General features: G+C 42.8%; 1 protein-coding gene across 2 annotated transcripts in view; it reads left to right on the top strand.

Moving 5' to 3' along the window:
• The window catches only part of LOC121862407 (long-chain-fatty-acid--CoA ligase 4-like), a 251,770-nt gene that overhangs the window by 113,460 nt on the left and 113,561 nt on the right, over positions 1-24,749 (top strand). For both annotated transcript variants that reach the window (XM_042360674.1, XM_042360673.1), the window contains exons 5-6: positions 960-1,152; positions 21,816-22,010. In XM_042360674.1, coding sequence (XP_042216608.1) covers positions 960-1,152; positions 21,816-22,010 — 388 coding nt within the window. The remainder of the gene's footprint in view (positions 1-959; positions 1,153-21,815; positions 22,011-24,749) is intronic.

Here is a 24,749-nt window from a genome sequence, read left to right as displayed (position 1 = left end):
AAAATAGCGTCTCGAGCCGGACACTCACCGCGTATATGTGGAAAAAATCCGTGTTAAGTGAAAGTTCAGCTCTGGCGAGGCACCGCGTATATGATAAAACGCGTTAAGTGAAACCGCGTTAGGCGGGGTAATACTGTATTTACTCCACTGGAAACGAATATAAACATAAAACCGATTACTGTATTGGCAGACTAGCCCATCAGCTGATGCTCACAACAAAACGTGTTTGTCGTAAGGATTTCGTTAATCAAAATTTTGTTTGTTAACCGAATTGAAGATCCTTGTGGGAGCTAATTCATTAACTGAAATTTCGTTAATCGAATCGTTTGTAAACCGAAGGACCACTGTATTCTGTTGTGCATATAGCATACAGACGCTGAATGACTGAAAATTTGTTTAAAGTTCACGCCAATTTTGTTTTATATTGAAAATTATTGAGATGTTGATTACCCAACTGCTGTGATGATGGTAATTATCCTACTGTTGTTTCCTTAATTAACCTATTGTTGTTTACATACTGGATAATTAATCTACTGTTGTTTTTGCATAATTAACTACTATTGTTTACATTATTTACCTACAGTTGTTTACATAATTAACCTACTGTTGTTTACTTCATTGTTGTTTACATACCGGGTAATTAATCTACTGGTGTTTACATAATTAACCTACTGTTGTTTACATTATTAACCTACTGTTGTTTACATAATTAACCTACTGTTGTTTACATAATTAACCTACTGTTGTTTACATTATTAACCTACTGTTGTTTACATAATTAACCTACTGTTGTTTATATAATTAACCTACTGTTGTTTTCATAATTCACCTACTCTTGTTTTCATAATTAACCTACTGTTGTTTACAATATTAGTCTTCTGTTGTTTACATAATTAACTTTCTGTTGTTTACGTAATTACTCTACTGTTGTTTACATAATTAACCTTCTTTTTTTTCAGGTTACTCATGTTATAACTTCTCATGAGCTGCTGCCAAAGTTTAAGACCATCCTCAGTAAATGCCCAAACGTGACCCATATTACATATTTTTGTGACCAGCTCAAACCCACCCATGTCACAGGGTACAAGGAAGGTGTAGTCTTCAATTCCTTCGAACAAATCGTTGCCAAGGGAACATCAAGTGGTTTTACAGGTTTGTTTGTTGAGTTGATGCTTGTATAATTGTATAGTACCTAAGACTGTGTTTGTTGAGATGATGCTTGTATAATTGTATAGTACCTAAGACTGTGTTTGTTGAGTTGATGCTTGTATAGTTGTATAGTACCTAAGACTGTGTTTGTTGAGATGATGCTTGTATTGTTGTATAGTACCTAAGACTGTGTTTGTTGAGTTGATGCTTGTATAGTTGTATAGTACCTAAGACTGTGTTTGTTGAGATGATGCTTGTATAGTTGTATAGTACTTGTATTGTTGTATAGTACCTAAGACTGTGTTTGTTGAGATGATGCTTGTATAGTTGTATAGTACCTAAGACTGTGTTTGTTGAGATGATGCTTGTATAGTTGTATAGTACCTAAGACTGTGTTTGTTGAGTTGATGCTTGTATTGTTGTATAGTACCTAAGACTGTGTTTGTTGAGATGATGCTTGTATAGTTGTATAGTACCTAAGACTGTGTTTGTTGAGTTGATGCTTGTATTGTTGTATAGTACCTAAGACTGTGTTTGTTGAGATGATGCTTGTATTGTTGTATAGTACCTAAGACTGTGTTTGTTGAGTTGATGCTTGTATAGTTGTATAGTACCTAAGACTGTGTTTGTTGAGATGATGCTTGTATAGTTGTATAGTACCTAAGACTGTGTTTGTTGAGATGATGCTTGTATTGTTGTATAGTACCTAAGACTGTGTTTGTTGAGATGATGCTTGTATAGTTGTATAGTACCTAAGACTGTGTTTGTTGAGATGATGCTTGTATAGTTGTATAGTACCTAAGACTGTGTTTGTTGAGTTGATGCTTGTATAGTTGTATAGTACCTAAGACTGAGTTTGTTGAGTTGATGCTTGTATTGTTGTATAGTACCTAAGACTGTGTTTGTTGAGTTGATGCTTGTATAGTTGTATAGTACCTAAGACTGTGTTTGTTGAGATGATGCTTGTATAGTTGTATAGTACCTAAGACTGTGTTTGTTGAGATGATGCTTGTATTGTTGTATAGTACCTAAGACTGTGTTTGTTGAGATGATGCTTGTATAGTTGTATAGTACCTAAGACTGTGTTTGTTGAGATGATGCTTGTATTGTTGTATAGTACCTAAGACTGTGTTTGTTGAGTTGATGCTTGTATAGTTGTATAGTACCTAAGACTGTGTTTGTTGAGATGATGCTTGTATTGTTGTATAGTACCTAAGACTGTGTTTGTTGAGTTGATGCTTGTATAGTTGTATAGTACCTAAGACTGAGTTTGTTGAGATGATGCTTGTATAGTTGTATAGTACCTAAGACTGTGTTTGTTGAGTTGATGCTTGTATAGTTGTATAGTACCTAAGACTGTGTTTGTTGAGATGATGCTTGTATTGTTGTATAGTACCTAAGACTGTGTTTGTTGAGATGATGCTTGTATTGTTGTATAGTACCTAAGACTGTGTTTGTTGAGTTGATGCTTGTATAGTTGTATAGTACCTAAGACTGTGTTTGTTGAGATGATGCTTGTATTGTTGTATAGTACCTAAGACTGTGTTTGTTGAGTTGATGCTTGTATAGTTGTATAGTACCTAAGACTGTGTTTGTTGAGATGATGCTTGTATAGTTGTATAGTACCTAAGACTGTGTTTGTTGAGATGATGCTTGTATTGTTGTATAGTACCTAAGACTGTGTTTGTTGAGTTGATGCTTGTATTGTTGTATAGTACCTAAGACTGTGTTTGTTGAGTTGATGCTTGTATAGTTGTATAGTACCTAAGACTGTGTTTGTTGAGATGATGCTTGTATTGTTGTATAGTACCTAAGACTGTGTTTGTTGAGTTGATGCTTGTATAGTTGTATAGTACCTAAGACTGTGTTTGTTGAGATGATGCTTGTATAGTTGTATAGTACCTAAGACTGTGTTTGTTGAGATGATGCTTGTATTGTTGTATAGTACCTAAGACTGAGTTTGTTGAGATGATGCTTGTATTGTTGTATAGTACCTAAGACTGTGTTTGTTGAGTTGATGCTTGTATAGTTGTATAGTACCTAAGACTGAGTTTGTTGAGTTGATGCTTGTATATTTGTCTAGTACGGGTAAACCTCAAGAAACGATGGGGTTAGGTTCCTGAAAACTCATCTCTAAGTGAAATATCGTTGATCGAGATGATTGTAATATGGGGTTCGACGGAATACTTTCCCAGCCTGTCCCCAAACACACATGTATCACCAACAAAAAAATTCCTTCAATTATAAAATCAATAGAAAACAATTAAACAACACTCATCACATCATGAAGAACGAGCCTGGTCATCATCACACTTCCGTTTCAAGACTAAGGGGACTCTTGTAGGTGGAGTAGAGACATCACTCTGACTCCCACACAACCTCTGGGGAGTCCAGAGAGGCTGGAGACAGAGTCAGAGTCCTAAAAGGGGCTTCTACTTTGGGGACTGCAGGTGTAGGCTTTGGCCTGGCTTTAAAGAGAGTGAAGCTCCTGGGTGTGCTTGGAGAGGTGTCAGAAGTTAAGGGTTGTGGCTCTGACTGTAGCAGGAGTTTGAAAAAGGAGGTGATTGTTGTCTGGTGCACTTTCTTCTTCCTTTTAAGGTACAGCTCCTTGTAGCAGAGAATGCCCTTCACCACCAGTGCCCTCACGGATGAACTCCTGTTGAGGTTGGGATCATTTTCAGCAAGGACCTCCATTGCTGAGTCCACATGGTCAAGTGTAGTGCTCAGCATCTTCACAGTCAGCGTCATGGATGCATGGTTGTCTTCCTCACCTGTTGACTCCTCCACTCTCTGTTGCTGTTCTAGGAGCAGCAGGTCCTTTGTGCTGAGCTCCTCAGAATGGCTCTCCAAGACCTCAGCCACATTCCCTTTGTTGAACTCCTGAAAACTTGCTTCCTGGGAGATGCTGGCAATGCAGCAGTGTATGGCTATAACATCTGGAAACCGCTATAGTCGTGCACGCACTCAGACCACACTTTCTTCCACACTGCATTCATGCAGGTTTATGTGACCTCCTTCCATGACTTGTCAGTGTTGTGTATGGCGTGCTTGATGTTGTAGTTACGCCAGAATTCAATGAGGGTTGGCTTTACCTCTCCATCTGTCGCCTCTAACAGCTGCTTCATCAACCTCCTCAAGTAGTAGGCCTTGACAGTGGCGATGACTCCCTAATCCATCTGCGGGATGAGTGAGGTGGGTACGAAGGCTCATTGTTGAGGATCAGGAGAGACTTGTTTGTAATGTTCTGCTTCTCGGCATACTCCTTGAGGTGCTTGGAGAGGTAGCCAACCATGTAACTCTGGTACAACATCATTGTTACCCAGGCCTTCTTGTTGGAGCGGCAGATGACTGGGAGGTGCTCCTTAATAAACCCCTTAAGAGCTCAAGGGTTCTCAGAATGGTACACCAGCTTCGGAGTCAACTTAAGGTTCTCCTCAGCATTGCCTCCAAGCAGCAACGTTAGATGGTCCTTGGTCGCCTTGAAGCCTGCTGCAGTTTTCTCCTTAGGCTAGGAAAGTCCTTGATGGCTTCTTTTTCCAAAAGAGGCCCGTCTCGTCGAAGTTCAGGACCTGCTTGGCGGTGTATCCTCCTTCCTCCACTTGAGCCTTCAAGAGTGCCAGGAAGGCGTTAGCACTCATGACCTCAGCACATGCTGCCTCACCAGTCAGACGAAGGTTGTGCAGATTGGCGTGCCTTTTGAGCCACTGAAACAACCCAGGACTTGCCTTGAAAGGGACATCACTTGCACTGCTCTCACTGCTCTCTGCCTTCAGCATCACCCAAATGTTGCTGGCCTTCGCCATGATGATCACTGTGGAGAGAGGCAAGTGGCATCGAGTCTGGTCCTGAATCCGTTTTTGGAGTAGCCTCTCCATCCTATCCATGATAGGTTCATGCTTCCATCCTAATCTCAAAGCGGAAAATGGGGTGACGTTCTGTGCCCCAGCTTTCACATCCAGTGCTTTTTTGATGATGGTAGACACTGTTAACTGGACAAGGCCAAACGCTCTAGCAATAGAGCACGCTCCTTCACCCATTTCCTGCCACTTCACTATGTCAAGCTTCACCCCTAAAGAGACAGTTTTCCTGGGTGCCTTGGCCTTCCCTGATGCAGGAGCCTCCGCAACACACTTGCTAGCCATTTTCAGCAGTAGAGGTTACGTACAGTACACACATCTTACTTCACAGTCACAAAAACAAAGCAAAAGCACTTATCAGGTACAGCTGCTCCTCGACTTACGACGGGGTTAGGGACCCAAATCCAGGTCATAAGTCGAAAATGCAAAGATAATACAGTTCATAGAAAATCTAAAATGGGTGTCTCTTTTTCTTCTCAGGACCACAAAACTCTCACTTTTAAGCATGCCAGCCATTTTAAAGGGAACTACAAACAAAAATTTTGTCAGTACACAGTGCAATCACTAACGTCGGGACTTGAAAATACGTAATTTGAAAAACTTTTGGTACGACTGGGGCGGTCGTATGTCCGGGTGGTCGTAAGTCGAGGAGTAGCTGTACTATTAACCTATATGTCTCACTTCACAGTCACTAAAACAAAGCAAAAATACAGTACAGTAATATCTCTGTAAGGTGGAATCCCTCAAACCCGGAACTCTCCGTTCACCGGAATTGAAATTTTCTCAGAAAATGGTTTCAAAGCCGGAATTTTCTGGAAAATTCCAGCTTTGGGAACGATTTAACGAGGGGCACATTTTCCGGAAAATTCAGAGAAAATTTTCCCGGTACCCGGAAAATTTCGGCAAAATCTGGAGATGAGGGATATTTTTTACAGGTTGAAGAGATGATGTAAAGGGCAATTTCTGGAACTTCCGAGATAATTTTTCCATTACCCAGAAAATTCTGGGGATAAGGGATTTTTTCCGGCTTTGAGAGAGTCGTCTCGTTACCCGGAAATCTCTCATTCCCAGAAGTGTTTTGATCTAGTTGTTCCGGCTAATGGAGATATCATTATTTCACTACAGGGAGTTCTCACTTTACGTCGGGGTTACGTTCCTAAAAAGCAATGTTATACGAAACAGCGTTAAGCAGATCAATTTTCCCCATAAGAAATAGATAAAATACGCGAGTTACGTTCCTGAGCCTCCTTTTGCGCCATGAAATTCATTATATATACAGAAAATCATTGCCATTTCCATAGAAAATAGTGCATATATATACTACTGCTAAGTTTGTATTGGTATTCACCGATGGGCGGAGGTGGTAGAGTGTGTGGTGGGCAGTGAAGCGGAGGAGGCGGATGGCGGGAGCGTGGGAGGAGGGTGATGAGTCACTGAGACTCTGCGGCTGCCTCCTCCTCCTCCTGTTCTGACTGAGGTTCCTCCGCTGCTGTTTGCTCCTCCGTTGGTTTGCTCCTCCTCCGTTGTTGTTTGCTCCTCCTCCGTTGGTTTGCTCCTCCTCGGTTGCTTTGTGCTCCTCGGTTGCCAGCTGTTGTGAAAAGGCTGTTTCTGCCGTCCTACGACGAACAAATAAATCCAGTGTTGACTGCTTGGTGCTACTCTTCTTCTTCTCATTATAGATCTCAGTGTAACAACCGAGTCTGTCATCAATGCTGCTTTGAACCTTTGAGCTACGTTCTCTGTTTGGGTCGTTATCTAAAAGGATTTGCATTGCTTGCCGGAACATGTTGAATGATTCTGCCATCCTCTTGGTAGTTAGCGTTCGTGAGATTCTTCTTCGTCATCTTCAACGGGACAGTGTTCTGTTAACAGTTGCAGATCTTCGTTGGTGAGCTTTTCTGTATGAGATGCCAGGAGCTCTTCAATATCCTCTGATTCCAGCTCAACAAAGCCTGCCTGTCTAGCCAAGCTAAGGATATCTCTATTCACAGCTGGGACTTAGTCCGTGAATCCCGTAAAACTGTTGACGCACTCGGGCCACAATTTACGTCACACACCATTCCGGCAACTTTCTGAAACCTCTTCCCATGCCTTGCCAATACTGTCAATTGCATGAAGAATGTTGAAGCCCCACCAATATTCTCGGATCGTGGGTTTGTTTTCTCTGTAGCCTTGAGCAGCTGGGCCATGGTACGGCGTAAATAATACGCCTTGAATGCGGCGATGACGCCTTGGTCCATAGGCTGCATCAGTGCTGTTGTGTTGGGAGGCAGGAATACAACTTTTCCACTGTCATGCAAGTCTGCGAGATTGGGAGAATGAGTTGGAGCATTGTCAACAATCAGAAGAATTTTTATGTCAAGGTTCTCCTTGGCACAGTACAGTAATACCCTGATTTATGCGCGGTCAATTGAACCCGCGAAGTAGCGCGTAAAACGAGAAATGCGTAATTGGAATAACAGAACATATGGGATTAATTGAAATAGAGACAGGGCCGACCCCCAAACTCTACTTTTTCCAACACAATACTTACGTTGTAGTAAAAATAACATCTTAACTTTATGATGGTGTGCACACACACATAATATAGAAGAGAAATATCAATAAGAGAATAATATACTGTACCAGGTAAAAGAAAAATCAAGGTTTGACACTTACATCAGGTTAGGTTATGTTTTAAAAAATCCAGGTTTAACACTTACCTAAGGTTTGGTTATGTTAGGAAAAATAAAGGTTTAACACTTACATAAGGTTAGGTTAGGTTATGTTAGGAATGTAGGTTATGTTAGGCGTACAGGAATGGCGACTGGTTCCGAAGCAGAGGGCAGACTACTGGCCCTCAGGTGAGTCACCATCACTGTCCTCCACATTTGTCAGGGCCTCCCTGACAAATCCCTCAAAGTCACTGTCTCTGTCACTATCACTGGCTTGGGCTGGCTGTGGTAGTTGCGGGCGAAGAACTCGGTAATGCTTTATTGACGGCTAGTGTTGATGTTGTCGTGATACACCTTGATGTACGGCTCCATAGCCTGCAACAGCTGGGTAGTGAAGTCTTCATACCGGTTATCGTCAGGGTCGTCGGAAAGGAGCCTCAATTTCTCTGCACACTCGATGGCACCGCCTAACATTACCATGCATTAACTTGTGTTCTTTTCGGGATGACGCCCCACCTGCCTCTTCACTAACGTCATCATCTTCTAACATCTCGTCGGCAGTCACCTCAGGATCCCTGATCACCTCCAGGATGTCTTCGTTGGTGGTCTCGGAGAAGCCTGCAGCTGTAACACTCTGCACAGCTTTTCTTGCAAGGTCCACTGCAACAGACTGAACCTCACCAGTCACAGGTTGACTCTGCCTCCCACCTGGGATACCTTGCAACACATGCCTCCATGCGTGACGAACCGTTGCTACAGACAGCTGATCCCATTCTTCCACCAAGAAGTCCACAGCTTTCTTGACGTTAAATTTCTTCCAAAAGTGTTTGACGAGAACTTCTTGATCCGCCAACTGTTGTTCCTCGTCCTCGTCGCTCTTGCTATCGGTGTCACCCAGGTTACGCAACTCATCCTTGGTGTTGGTACAGTCGTTCAGGAGCTTAAACTTCTTTGCAGAGAATGCAGCTTTCACATTGCAGATTAATTCTTGGTCCATGGGCTGGATTAATGACATAGTGTTGGGAGGAAGGAAGACCACTTTTACTTTGGGGTGACGATCCAACAGTAGGGGCGAGTGTCCAGGTGCGTTGTCAAGCAGCAACAAATTCTTGAATGGAACATTCTGTTGATCACAGAATTTCTTCACGTCAGGAACGAAACAGTCATCAAACCAGGAGAGGGACAGAGTAGAAAACATCCACGCATTACGTGTGGTCAGCCAGTGGACATTTAGCTTGGTTATGTCCATGTTTTTGTAGGTGTGCGGCTTGCGTGCTGTGTGGATCACCGATAACTTGAGCTTACGGGTACCGGAGGCATTGGTGGTAAACAGGATGGTGATGCGCTCCTTCTGCAACTTCCGGCCCCGACACTTGCTGGCAGACTTGACAACGAAAGTCTTGGAAGGTAGCTTTTTCCAAAACAGACCGGATTCATCCATGTTGAACACCTGGTCGTCGGTGTACTGTCCTTCCTCCATAATCTCATTTAAGAACGGAGGAAAATCCCTAGCCTCAACACGGTCAGCACTCGCTTCTTCACCACCAATGTTAATGTTGGTGATCTTGTTCCTCTTCTTAAACCTGTGCAGCCACCCAGAGGAAGCATTGAAGGGTTTGGGCTCTGCAATTCCCATCTTACGTGACACTGCTACGTACAGTTCACGTGCGTACTCCTGAACCGACTGCTTGTCCACTGCAATGTTCCGTCTTGCCTGACGAATCAAGTAGCTCACAAGTAAATTCTCCGTCTTAAGAAGCACCTTGTTCTGGCAATACTTGATCATTGAAGCACCTGCAGACTTTGTGATGTTCATGTGTTCTTTTATCTTGGCTGCATCCTTCTTTATCGTCCGGATTGTAGATTCGTTCATGCCATGCTGGCACGCCAAATCAACTTGTCTTGTTCCTTTCTCCAACTCTTGAATAATCTTGTACTTCACATCGTAGCTTAGGGAACGTCGTATCTTCTTTGGCTTAGGGCGGCTGGGTCCAGGTAATGTAAGGTTTTTCTGTGGTGGTGGTGGTGGTCCGGTGGCAGCCATTCTTATGGAACAATAGATACCGGTATACACGGTGTGGCCAAGAGGGATGTAACTGCCGCGGCTAGGTCAAGTGGCTTCATCCCTCCCGCGGCAGGGCACGTCATATTACATTAAACCAATCACAGCTAGCGGCGGAGGGAGGTAAGGATGCGTGGCCCAATCACAGCCCGATATGTCATATGACTTCAGCGATAACGCAATAGAGGCATCCACTGCGCAACCTACTCACGCACCATGCCCAACATGGTGGGAGATGGCGGGAGGTTTGAATCCAAAAATGGCGGCGCGGCAGGACCGCCAGCCATTCTCCATGTATATGAGTAGATGCACCTCGTAAAGTGGGAATTCCGGTTCTGGCGGGGTACCGCGTAAATGTAGAAACGCGTTAACGAGAACCGCGTAAAGCGGGGTATTACTGTATAATAATAATACAGTGGTCCCTCGGTTAACGAAATAGCTCCCACAAGGATTTTCAGTTCAATTAACGAACAAAACTTTGATTAACGAAATCCTTACGACAAACACATTTGTTGTGCGCATCAGCTGATCGGCTAGTCCGCCAATACAGTAATTGGTTCTATTTTTACATTCGTTTCCAGTCGAATAAATATCAAGAAAGTTGGGGTCTTGAATATTTCTGCATTTTTTATTTTAAAATTATTGGTCATTCTGAAATTTAGTTAACATATTGATAATATATACAGTACAGGGAACAGTTTTTGTGCGCCCATCAGCTGATTGAATCGCCCAACAATGCTTCTCAATTTAACTTTGTTTACGAACATTGATTTTGTTGGTCTCTTGAATATTTTTGCATTTTTACATTAAAATTATTGGTCATTCTGAAATTTAGCAAACATATTGTTAATATACAGTGCAGGAATTATTATGAAACATGAAGAAGGCATTAGAACCAATGCACTGTGTAAAGAATACAGTTGGTCCTCATATTACGCGGTTAATGTAACCCGGAGGGTCCCGCGGAAAGTGAGGAACGCGTAAAGTGAACAACATAACATATGGGATTAATTGAAATGGAGTCCAGGCCGATCCCCAAACTCCACTTTTTGACGACACATAACTATGTTGCAGTAAAAATTTTATCTTAACTTTATGATGGTATGAAAAAACAAGTAATATAGAAGAGGTTAGGTTAGGAAAGATAAAGGTTAACATAGGAAAAATGAAGGTTACCTTAGAGAAACTACAAGTTAGGTGGAACACTTACGGTAGTAGAAGAGATGGGTCGGCATATGGGGATGGAGGCTGGTTCCGAGGCAGAGGGCAGATTACTGGCCCTCAGGTGAATCACCATTACTAGGTGAATCATCATCACTGTCACTTACAGTTGTCAGGGCTTCCCTGACAAATCCCTCAAAGTCAACTTCACTGTCACTATCACTGGCTTGGGCTGGCTGTGGTGGGTTGCGGGTGAAGAAATCTGTTATGCTTTGCTGACGGCTGGCGTTGATGTTGTCGTGATACACCTTGATGTACGGCTCCATAGCCTGCACCAGCCGGTTATGGAAGACTTCATAGCGGTCATCGTCATTGTCGCGGGAAAGGAAGGACTTCATCTTCTCTGCACACTCCATGGCACCCTTAATATCACTATGACTTAAATTGTGTTCTTCGGAGACTGCCGCACCTTCTTCCTCCTCTTCACTGGCGTGTTCTTCTTCCAACATCTCGTCGGCAGTCACTTCAGGATTTCTGATCACCTCCAGGATGTCGTCGTCGGTAGTCTCGGAGAAGCCTGGAACTGTAACAGTCTGCGCAGCTTCTCTGGCAAGGTCCACTGCTACTGCAACAGTCTGAACCTCACCAGTCACAGATTGACTCCTCCTCTCACCTGGTATTCCATGCAACACATGTCTCCATGCGTGACGAATTGTAGCAATAGACAGCTGATCCCATGACTCCACCAAGATGTCCACAGCTTTCTTGATGTTAAATACTCTCCAGAATTGTTTGAAGAGTATTTTTTGCTGTTCTAACCGTTGTTCCTCATCTTCGTCGCTCTTGCTATCGGTGGTGGTGTCACTCAGGTCACGCAACTCTTCGCTGGTGTTGGTGTAGTCGTTCAGGAGCTGGAATTTTTTTGTTGAGAATGTAGCTTTCACATTGCAAATCAACTCCTGGTCCATGGGCTGGATTAAAGACGTAGTGTTGGGAGGAAGGAAGACCACTTTTACGTTGGGGTGACGATCTAACAGTAGGGGCGAGTGTCCTGGTGCGTTGTCCAGCACCAACAAAATATTAAATGGGACATTCTGTTGCTCACAGAATTTCTTTACAGCGGGAACAAAACAGTCATCAAACCAGGAGAGGGACAGTGTAGAGAACATCCATGCCTTACGTGCTGTCAGCCAGTGGACATTTAGCTTGGTTATGTCCATGCTCTTGTAGGCGTGCGGCTTGCGGGCTGTGTGGATCACCGATAACTTGAGCTTACAGGTACCGGAGGCATTGGTGGTAAACAAGACGGTGATGCGTTCCTTCTGCATTTTCCGGCCCCGAATCCTGCTGGCATTCTTCACAATGTAGGACTTGGAAGGTAGTTTTCTCCAGAAAAGACCAGATTCGTCCATGTTAAACACCTGGTCGTCACTGTACTGTCCTTCCTCCATAATCTCACGTAAAAACGGAGGTAATTCCCGAGCCGCAGCACGATCAGCACTCGCTTCTTCACCACCAATGTTTATATTGGTGATCTTGTTCCGGATCTTAAACCTCTCTAACCACCCAGAGGAAGCATTAAAGGGTTTGGGCTCTGTAATTCCCATCTTTCGTGCCACTGCCATGTACAGTTCACGTGCGTAGTCCTTCACAGAGCGCGTGTCCACCGCCATGTTCCGTCGCGCCTGACGCACCAAGTACCTCACAAGTAATTTTTCTGTCTTGAGAAGCACCTGGTTGTGAAAATACTTGATCATAGAAGCACCTGTAGACTTTGTGATCTTCATGTGTTCCTTTATCTTGGCTGAATCCTTCTTTATAGTCCGGATCGTAGATTCGTTCACGCCATGCTGGCGCGCCAAATCAACCTGCCTTGTTCCTTTCTCCAACTCTTGGATGATGGTATACTTCACCTCGTGGTTTAGTGCCGCTGGGTCCAGGTAAGGAAAGGTTTTTCTCTGGGGGTGGTGGTCCGGCGGAAGCCATTTTACGGAACAATGGATGCGCGTTTACACGGAGTGGCCTTGAGGGATGAAACTGCCCCGGCTAGGTCAAGCGTCGTCTTTCCTCCCTCCCTCCCTCCCCCTGGGTGGACACGTCATAATACTTTAAGCCAATTACAGCTAGCAGCAGAGGAGGGTAGGGGTGCCTGGCCAATCACAGGTCTGATACGTCATATGACGTCAGTGATAACGCAACAAAGACACACTGCGCAACCTTACCGCGCCGCTTGCCCAAGCGGAGGGAGGAGGAGGGAGAGGCAGGCAGGCGGGCGGGCGGGTGGCGCGAGGGGAAAATCTAAAAATAGCGTCGCACCGGACACACTCCGCGTAATGGCGTTCGCGACCGCTGAATGTAAGAATGTTAGGTTCTGGCAAGGCACCGCGTTAACGGTGAAACGCGGAATGCGGGACCGCGTAATATGAGGACCAACTGTATAGCATGTCATCATCGACTGCCTGTACAATCAGCTGTTTAATATGTAAACAAAGCTGCCGGTAATACGACATACACACCTCAAAGTACGTTAAAATATAGTATTCTATTGTTTTTTTATTTTTTATTTTACAGTAAACTGTACAATACAGTACAGTACAGTGAACCCTGACTTTACGCGGTTGATTCAACCCACGGCGGCCCGTGTAAAGTGAGAAACGCGTAAAGTGAACAACATAACATATGGGATTAATTGAAATAGAGACCGGGCCGACCCCCAAACTCCACTTTTTCCCGACACAATACGTACGTTTTACTAAAAATAACCTCTTAAATTTATGATGGTATTCACCCACACATAATATAGAAGGGAACAGTCAATAAGAGAAGAATAAACTGAAGGTTAGGTTAGAAAAAAAACAAGGCTGGGGTTAACACTTACGTTAGTAGAAGAGATGGGTCGGCGTAGGGGAATGGAGGCTGGTTCCGAGGCAGAGGGCAGGCTACTGGCCCTCAGGTGAGTCTTCATCGGTGTCATCCACACTTACTAGTGCCTCCCTGACAAATCCCCCAAAGTCATCATCACTGTCTCTACCTCTGTCACTATCACTGGCTTGGGCTGGCTGTGGTAGGTTGCGGGCGAAGAACTCCGTTATGCTTTGCTGATGGCTGGTGTTTATGTTGTCGTGATAAACCTTGATGTAGGGCTCCATAGTCTGCAACAGCTGGGTAGTGAAGATTTCATACCTGTTTGCGTCAGGGTCGTCGGAAAGTAGGAGCATGGCTTTCTCGATACACTCGATGGCACCCCTAACATTACTATGGGATAAGCGGCGTTCTTCTTGGTATGACGCACCACCTGCCTCTTCACTGACGTCGTCATCATCTACCATGTCATCGGTAGTCACATGAGGATCCCTTATCACCTCCAGGATGTCGTCGTTGGTGGTCTCGGAGATGCCTGCAGCTGTAACACTCTGCGCAGCTTCTCTGGCAAGGTCCACTGCTACTGCAACAGTCTGAACCTCACCAGTCACAGATTTACTCTGCCTAACGGCTGGAATGCCTTGCAACACATGTCTCCATGCATGACTAACAGTTGCTACAGACAGCTGATCCCATGCCTCCACCAAGAAGTCCACAGCTTTCTTGACGTTGAATGTTCTCCAGAATTGTTTTAAAGTACTTCTTGCTCTGCCAACTGTTGATCCTTGTCGTCTTCGCTCTTGCTATCGGTGTTGGTGTCACTCAGGTTACGCAACTATTCCTTGGTGTTGGTGTAGTCGTTCAAGAGCTTGAATTTTTTAGTAGAGAATGCAGGTTTTACATTACAGATTAACTCTTGGTCCATGGGCTGTAATATAGACGTAGTGTTGGGAGGAAGGAAGACCATTTTTACGTTGGGGTGACAATCTAACAGTAGGGGCGAGTGTCCTGGTGCGTTGTCCAGCACCAACAAAATCTTGAATGGCACATTCTGTTGCTCACAGAATTTCTTCACATCGGGAACGAAACAGTCATCAAACCAGGAGAGGGACAGTGTAGAGAACATCCATGCCCTACGTGCGGTCAGCCAGTGGACATCTAGCTTGGTCATGTCCATGCTCTTGTAGGCGTGCGGCTTGCGTGCTTTGTGGATCACCGATAACTTGAGCTTACAGGTACCGGAGGCATTGGTGGTAAACAGGACGGTGATGCACTCCTTCCGCAACTTCCGGCCCCGACACTTGCTGGCATTCCTCACAACGAAGGTCTTGGAAGGTAGTTTTTTCCAAAAAAGACCAGATTCGTCCATGTTAAACACCTGGTCGTCGGTGTACTGTCCTTCCTCCATAATCTCATGTAAAAATCGGAGGAAATTCCCTAGCCGCAACACGGTCAGCACTAGCCTCTTCACTACCAATGTTGATATTGGTGATCTTGTTTCTCTTCTTAAACCTCTGTAACACCCAGAGGAAGCATTAAAGGGTTTGGGCTCTGTAATTCCCATCCTTCGTGATACTGCAGCATACACTTCACGTGCGTACTCCTTAACTGAGCGTGTGTCCACCGCCATGTTCCGTCGCGCCTGACGCACCAAGTAGCTCACAAGTAATTTTTCCGTCTTGAGAAGCGCCTGGTTGTGGCAATACTTGATCATAGAAGCACCTGTAGACTTTGTGATGTTCATGTGTTCCTTTATCTTGGCTGCATCCTTCTTAATTGTCCTGATCGTAGACTCGTTAACACCATGCTGGCGCGCGAGATCAACCTGTCTTGTTCCTTTCTCCAACTCTAGTATGATCTTATACTTAATTTCATAGCTTAAGGAACGTCGTGTCTTCTTTGGCTTAGGGCGGCTGGGTCCAGGTAAGGAAAGGTTTCTCTCTGGGGGCGGTGGTCCGGCGGAAGCCATTTTACAGAACAATGGATTCACGTATACACGGTGTGGCCTGAAGGGATGAAACTGCCGCGGCTACGTCAAGCGTCGTCTTTCCTCCCTCCCTCCCGCGGGTGTACACGTCATATTACTTTAAAGCAATCACAGCTAGCAGCGGAGGGAGGTAAGGATGCATGGCCCAATCACAGTCCGATACGTCATATGACGTCACTGATAATGCAACAAAGACACACACTGTGCAACCTACTGGCGCCGCTTACACAACATGGCGGATGGCGGGAGAGGGCGGGAGAGATGGCGGGAGGTTTGGATCCAAAAATGGCGCGGCTCGCCAGCTGCTCTCCGCATAAAGGGGTACACGCACCGTGGAAAGTGAGCATTCCGGTTTCGGCAGGGTACCACGTAAACGTGGAAACGCGTAAAGTGGGACCGTGTAAAGCGAGGGTTGACTGTACTGTATTTAGTTTAAGTTTAATGTTTTGTTAATTCTATTACTGGTATACAGTACTTTATATATACAGCTACTCCTCGACTTATGACATACACGATCTACGACCACCCGCACATACGACCTGCCTCAGTCGGTACAATCACCTGCACATACGACCTGCCTCAGTCGGTACAGTCACCCGCACATACGACCTACCTCAGTCGGTACAATCACCTGCACATACGACCTGCCTCAGTCGGTACAATTGTCCGCACATATGACCGCTGCAGTCGGTACCAAAAATTTTCAAATGACGCGCGTATTTTCTAGACCGAAACGTTTCCGTACCGTATGAGAGCGTCGCGTGTTCTGGGTTGTGCCGTCTCGTGGCTACAGCACCCACGCTGTAGAGCGCTTAGTTTGTGTTTGGCTGTCTTTGTTGTCGATAGTGATCGCGCCGTGTACTGACATTATTTTCGTTTCTAATTCACTTTAGAATGACTGGCAAGCATAGAAGTGAGAGTGCTGGTGGTGCTCAGAAGAAAAGGATACATTCAATTATTTTTGAGACGAAAATGAAGATAATAATGCAGCATGAAAATGGAAAAACAGTAGCAACCATTTCACGCGACCTGGGCTTCTCGCACTCGACCATATCTACTATTTTGAAGGACAAGGAATGTATTCATGAGGTAGTGAAAGGATCAGCACCTATAAAGGGAACTATAATAACGAAGAAAAGACAAGGTCCCATTCATGAGATGGAAAAATTACTTGTGATATGGATGGAAGACCAGATACAAAAGCGTGTACCCTTAAGCCTTCTAACCCTACAGGCTAAGGCAAGAAGCCTTTTCGAAAGCCTGAAGGAGCAGGCAGGAGATGAGTGCGACCAAACCTTCACAGCAAGTCATGGGTGGTTTAACAGATTTAAGATCCGCTACAGTTTGCATAGTGTAAAGGTGAATTGAGAGGCAGTTAGTGCTGATGTTGGTGCTGCCGAAGCTTTTAAGGAGGAGCTCGATTGTGTCATTGTGGAGGGAAATTATTTGCCTGAGCAAATATTTAATGTGAGTGAAGCTGGATTATTATGGAAGCGCATGCCTGAACAGACATACTGTACATCCACAAAGAGGCGAAAACAATGCTGGGATTCAAGGCATTCAAGGACCGAATTACACTTCATTTGGGGGGGGGGATGTAGCTGGTTTCAAGATAAAGCCCTTCATGATATATCATTCAGAGAACCCAAGGGCTTTTAAACATGTCAGCAAGCACACACTGCCAGTATTTTATCACAGTAACAAGAAAGCATGGATGACCCTAATACTGTTTGAGGATTAGTTCATGACTTGTTTCATTCCACGAGCCAAGGAGTATTGTCTGCATCAAGGGATTGCATTCAAGATTTTGTTAATTTTGGATAATGCTCCGGGACACCCACCACACCTGGACGACATGCACCCTGATGTTAAGGTAATCCACATTCCACCTAACACTACCTCTATCATCTAACCCATGGATCAAGGTGCTATTGCAGCTTTTAAAGCGAATTATTTATGTACGACCTTTGCTCAGGCTGTTGCTGCTACTGAAGGTAAGAAAACACTCAGAGAGTTTTGGAAGGGCTACAACATTTTGAAATGTATAAAGAAAGTTAGTGCAGCATGGGATGAGGTTACAGGTCAGTGCATGAATGGAAAATGGAAGACAGTCCTGAAAAGATATGTGAACAGCTTCAGAGGATTTAATGAAGATAAAGTAATTTCTGAGATTAGTAACAAGATAGTGGAGTTGGGTAAACAGCTTGAGTTAGAAATTGATAATGAAGATGTTGAGCAGTTGGTTGAAAGTGTAGCAGAAGAGCTAAGTAACGAGGATCTTATTGAACTGGAAGCACAGAAAAATGCAGAGGAAGAAGAGCGTCTAAATATAGAAGAAGAACCTGCACCCCCAAAAAATTTTCAGTAAAGCAAATGGCAGAGTTATTTGCTGCAATTAATAAGGGGATGCAAATGTTTGACGGAATGGATCAGACTGTTGAGCGTTTTGCCAAAGTTGACAGAATGGTCCAAGATGCACTTGCTTGCTACAGGGAGATTTATAATGAAAAGAAAAAGCAAATTGTACAGTCTAAATTGGACATTTATTTTAAGAAGTCCCCCATTGCTGTCTCCTCACGCCCTACCAGTGCTGCCTCTTCACTCCCTAAAGATGATCCAATATTTTCAACCAGCAAGTTTCCCCTGTACATAAACCAGTCTAAAGAAAGTGACATTGATGACCCACCCAGCCCTGTCTCCTCCTCTGCTTCATCCAATTAATATAGTCTCCATGTATACCTGTAAATAGAAAATTATTGAGGCCCCGTGTGCATTCAGCTGACTACTTTAAAGGTAAGTGCACAGTAACACTGTATCCATTCTTCATTATTGATTGCTTTTACTGTACTGTATTTAATTTATTTTTTCGATATTATTTTTTTGCATTTCTGACTTACGACCTGGATTTGGGTCCCTAACCCCGTCGTAAGTCGGGGAGCAGCTGTATACCATTTCTTTGAGTTGGAACCAATTCCCCAATATCCCATTGAACTAATAGATTCGGTTAACTTTGAGGTGTGTATATCGTATTCCCGGCAGCTTTGTTTACAAATCAAACAGCTGATTGTAGATTCAGTTGATGATGACATGCCATATTCTTTACAGAGTGCAATGGTTCTAATGCTTTCTACATGTTTCATAATAATTTCTGCACTGTATATTATCAATATGTTAACTAAATTTCAGACTGACCAATAATTTTAATATAAAAAAATGCAAAAATATTCAAGAGCACAACTTTCTTGATATTTACTCCACTGGAAACGAATATAAACATAGAACCAATTACTGTATTGGCGGACTAGCCTATCAGCTGATGCGCACAACAAAGCATGTTTCTCGTAAGGGTGTCGTTAATCAAAATTTTGTTTGTTAATGGAATTGAAAATGCTTATGGGAGCTAATTCATGAACCGAAATTTCATTAATTGAACCGTTCGCAAATCGAGGGACCACTGTATAAATGAGCAAAGTTGTATCCCTTTAACATTACATTGCATTACATTTTAAAATATGGAGTGAGAAAGCAGAAAGGTTTGGGTGATTAGAGAGATGGAGTGAAAATGAGTGAACAGCTGATATCTAACTCACAGTTACACACATGCAAATTTGTCATACAATAAGACCCTCACTCCTTATGTCTGCTGTCTTAATTCCTTTGTTAGACATGTGTGAGTGATGTTGAAGGCTGTGATGGTGGGGTGTGGTAGATGAACCTTTTTGGAGGGTGAGGGGGGATGGGTCGTGCTGTCACTTCCTAACCCCCCCTCCTCACTCAAGCGTGGCTAATTGTGATAGAGCGATGAATTTGATACCATAATGATCCTTAATAAATTCTCTACCAAACGTTTCCAATACAATATCCTTAAACAAAATATTTCTGTGATATAGTGTTGGGAATTCCATTCTCTTATAAAAAAAAAATTAAGAAATGTTGATACCGGCGTGAACAGAACTGTTTCTTTTATCTTCACCACTGATCAGCTCGTTAGTCGCTTGGGTGGTCATCACTTCTCTGTTACACACTTCACTCAATTGACTGTAATACATAACTAATCATGTCTTAACACTTGTGAGGAAGGTTGGGTGGGAGATAATTGGGTCATGTTACTAACCTGACCTGATGCAACGTCAGGTCACCCAGTGTTGGGAGGGGGATTAGTGGGTCTTATGACCTGAATATGTTTTGAATGGCATTATTTTTTACTCCTCGTTGTGGGTCATTGACCTGTGCCGCCTGGGTGGGCTAATCCCCGTAAAAAAATGCATAGTACTATATAGTACAGTACTGTATTGTATATGAAGGGTACATGTATTTATAAGCACAGGTTATTACAGTAATGTATCTGTACTAATTAATGAAAAACAAATAAACAATATTGTATCATGAAGAGTAGATAAACAGCGAGACGACCCGTGGCGTGGTCACTTTTACCCCCACCCCCCCACGGAGGAGAGATTAACGCTTATAAAATGTCATTGACTTGACTTACGTGAATATAACTTGTATTGCTAGAGTCCTTGTAAGATTATTTTAAGTATAACCATCCCATAGTTTGCACTAGACATAATTTTAGTATTTAACTTAGTACATTTGAGTACTGGTTCTGATAATTAAATTTTTCCAGTTTAAAAGCTTCGTGACATCACTCATGTATAATGAGTCTCCATATGCCCTGGTTTATTCATTGATCAATTGTCTAAGTGCAAAAGTAGCTCTGTCGAGCTATCATGTATCAATTAATTTTAAAATAGAAATTATAATGTAAAATGTTATACGACAATGGTTTAGTAGTGCTGTTATTGGGTGTGCTGTGTGTCTTGGCATGTCACCTCACCACCTGACTTCTGAACAAACTCTTTATCAACTTTTTCAAATCCTACAATGTGCTTGGCAAGGTCAAAACACACACACACAGTAATTAACACGACAAGCATCCAGTGAGGGTCTTGTTGTGTGACAACATGGAGGCAAATTAAAAGATCAACTGTTGAGGAGCTTATCACTTGGCAACACTGATGTATGCTACCACTGCACATCTCACCCACACCTTTCTGCTTTCTCACTCCATATTTTAAAATGCTATGTAGTATAAAGTTGAAGGGATGCAACTTTGCTCACTTATACTTATACTGATCACAATCTTCCTAAAAATACTTTAGGTTTCGTGTTTATTCAAGACATCTTCAGGTCTTGAGACCCACTAATCCCCCACCCAAGAAAGGGTGACCTGACAATCCATCAGAAGGTCAGTTATATAAGACCACTAATCCCCTACCCTACCTCCACCTGACACTGAGTCAGGTCAGGTCAGGTCAGGTCCCCGAAAATACTTAACTTTCGTCTTTATCAAGACATTTTCAGAAAATGCTCTCGATTTTCAAACCCGTAAAATTTGTTCCGAAAGCCGGACATTTTTTAATAATTCCGGCTTTGGGAATGATTTTCCGAGCAAATTTCAATTCCGGCTATCGGAGATTTCTGGGTTTGAGGGATTCCGGCTAACGGAGATATTATTGTATGTATGTTGTGTTGTCAATGGTAAGAGAAACAATGGAGACCCTGCAATTGTGTGTAAATGAGGCAGAAAGTCAGATGAGCAACCTGGGACTTGGTCACAATTTTTGTGATGCCATATGGCAGCAGGGTCTACCATTAGACAATACATTATGCTTCCAATATCTTCCCAGGTGGTAGTACCTCCCTGTTAATAGTAAACCTTAGGCTCACTGATAAGCTATGTCCCAGTGTAATGGTGGGAAAATTGTCCTCAAATAAATCTTTAAAACTTAGAGCAATTGTAATAGGAAATTCAAGAATGCATTCTCCTTGACCTCATATTATTTTCTATTTTTCCCTCCATTCAGGGTTAATTTTCTTTAAATATATATGATATACAGTACTTTTTTCCTTCAAAACTTATTTTGATCCTTCAGTGTTTACATTAAAAAAGGATCTTTCTATATTTGACATTTTGTAAAGCATTCCCTCTAATAGTTCTCGCATAATTCAAGGATGAACTAAACTGTATTTTCTGTATATACACTATTAAATTTATCTTTTTTCTTTACTCTTTTCATCAGATGTGCCACCAACTTCAGATGACACAGCCATCATTATGTACACATCAGGCTCAACTGGTGCCCCAAAAGGAGTTGTCATGTCTCACTACAATCTTGTTAATTCCATCATTGGCTATGCTGTGGGTTTGAATATCGAGAAAGATGATGTTTATTTGGCCTACTTACCATTAGCCCACGTCCTTGAACTAATGGCAGGTTAGTAGGTTTTGTTGCTGTTTTTTCTTGATGTCGGAACATAATACAGTATTGGTGATTAGGAAGGGTAGTATTGTACAGTGGGGTATGCTATAACGAACGGATCCTACTACGAATATTCCTATAACGAACGGTTTTACCTATAAATTTGAGAATGCTATAACAAACGCAACTCCTACAACGAACGCGGATGAATACGGGACTATTTCGTCTGGCGCATGAATATTGTTGTACCGCGACCCACAACAAGAGCGTCAGGCGCCATCTTTGTCTCATTGTGTAGCCAGTGCACCACTGTTATTGTTGAAATTTCGTCTTTTGATGTGGAAATAGAGTTATTTGTATAAATATTTTGTTATACAAGTGTACAATTGTAACAATGAATAGTCCAAAGCGAGTGAGAAAGCTCATAACTCTTGAAACTAAGAAAGAAATCATAAAGAAACGTGAGGATGGAACAAGCATTGCGAATTTTAGTGATGAGTATGGGATGGCTAAATCGACTACAAATATATGTACGATTTTAAAGAATAAAGAGGAGTTGAAAACAGTGCAAGTGGCTAAGGAAATCTCTAGACTTAGCAAAGCAAGGTGTAATGTGATTGAGGAGATGGAAAATTTACTCTTAGTGTGGATAAAGGAGAAAGAAATGGCAGGTGATAGCATTAGTGAAGCTATAATTTGTGAGAAGGCCAGACAATTGTTTGAGGACCTTAAAGCCAAGACTCCCAGTGCAAGTGATAGTGATGTGCCAGTGTTTAGGGGTACCAAGGGGTGGTTTACTGGTTTCAGAAGGAGAAATAAAATACATAGTGTTGTGAGACATGGTGATGCTGTTAGTGCAGATAAGGAAGCAGCTAAGGAACACCCTGACATTTTTTGAATATTATTAAAGAGGGAGGCTTTGTTTCTCAGCAGGTATTCAACTGTGATGAAACTGGACTTTTTTGGAAAAAAATGCCTCGCCGTACATACATTACCAAGGAGGAAACTTCTGTCTCTGGCCATAAGCCAATGAAAGACAGGCTTACCCTCCTTCTTTGTGCTAATGCTTCTGGTGACTGCACAATAAAGCCACTCCTTGTGTACCATGCAGAAAACCCCAGAGCTTTCAAAAAAATTAGGAAGACCCGCTAAAGGCTTGGGTGACCAGGAATTTATTCTCTGAGTGGGTGATTGAGGTGTTTGGACCCAGTGTTCGGGAATACCTCAGGGAGAATAATCTTCCACTGAAAGCTTTGTTGGTGATGGACCCAACCCACCCTCCTAATTTGATGGTTGAATTGCCAGAGGAGTTCAACTTCATCACTGTGCACTTCTTGCCACCCAACACAACACTCTCATCCAGCCCATGGATCAACAGGTAATTTCTAACTTCAAGAAGCTGTACACAAAGGCACTGTTTAGAAAATGTTTTGCATCCACTTCTTCCAGTGATGTTAGCTTGAAGGAATTCTGGAAGAGTCACTTCAATGTAGCAGACGCTGTGTTTTTAATTACCTCAGCATGGAAAGAGGTTACTGTGAGGTGTCTTTGTGCTGCTTGGAGGCCATTGTGGCCTGAGTGTCCTTCAAAGAGACTTTGAAGGCTTCGAAGGGTTAGAAGAAGAGGCTGTTGTTCATGAAATTGTCTCTGGGCAATTCCATGGGCCTGGAAGTGGATGATGATGATGTTGAGGAGTTGGTGGAAGAGCACAGTAAGGAACTGTCCACTGAGGAGCTGCTTGAGCTTCACAAAGAGGAAAATGAGACACTGAAGCGGAGCTTAACTTCTGAGGAGTCAGGGGAGGAGGAGGACAAGGAGGAAAGCCGCATCATTCCAGCCAAAGATTTCAAGGATGCGTTCTTTTTCTGGAGCAAACTGTCCAAACTTGCTGAGGATTATCTTCCTGATGTTGGTTCTGTGCAAAAGGCCATCAGTGTGTTTAATGACAATGTTATGAACTACTTTTGGAAGGTCCAGAAATCAAGGTTGAAGCAGCCAACCCTGGATTCCTTCTTTACAAAGGTAACAAAAGAACCTACAGACAAAGTGCCTGTGAGACAGTCACCAAAGAGGGCTAGGAAGGATGACTCCTCTCCTTCTACCTCTTCTCCATAATTCTCTCCTCCCCCCTCCCCCTCTGCCTCCTATCCTGCATGCTGAACAACACTAAGGTAAGATAAAGTACCGTATTTTCTACATTTTCCACATAATTTTTTCAGTGTTAAGTGGTTGTATTTGGGGGCCTGGAACGGATTACCGTATATCTCGGCCTATAAGGCGTCTGGGTGCATAAGACGGCCCCCCCTAAATTTCCATTTAAAAAGTAGCTTTTGAGCTCTATTCGCTGTATAAGACCAGTACCCCAAATGTGACACTTACCCACTGACTCAGTAGTCCTTTACCAACCATCCTTGGTTTTTTATAATAAGGCCAATTCACTTCAAGTAATGTCATCAAATGTTACCCGCTGGTGTAGTTTAAACACTAGTGATGTCACTGAAGCGTCTGCTATTTACCGGTAACTGGAACTAATGTCTGTGTCGAGTAAAATTTTTCCATTTACTTGAAATATATATATATATATATATATATATATATATATATATATATATATATATATATATATATATATATATATATATATATATATATTATATATATATATATATATATATATATATATATATATATATATATATATATATATATATACATATACATATATACATATACACATATATACATATACATTAT

This window comes from Homarus americanus, unplaced genomic scaffold (genome assembly GCF_018991925.1).
Source record: "Homarus americanus isolate GMGI-L3 unplaced genomic scaffold, GMGI_Hamer_2.0 scaffold31037, whole genome shotgun sequence".
NCBI lineage: Eukaryota > Metazoa > Arthropoda > Malacostraca > Decapoda > Nephropidae > Homarus > Homarus americanus.
Note: the sequence above shows the minus strand (reverse complement) of the source record. Positions and strands in the feature narration are given on the sequence as shown.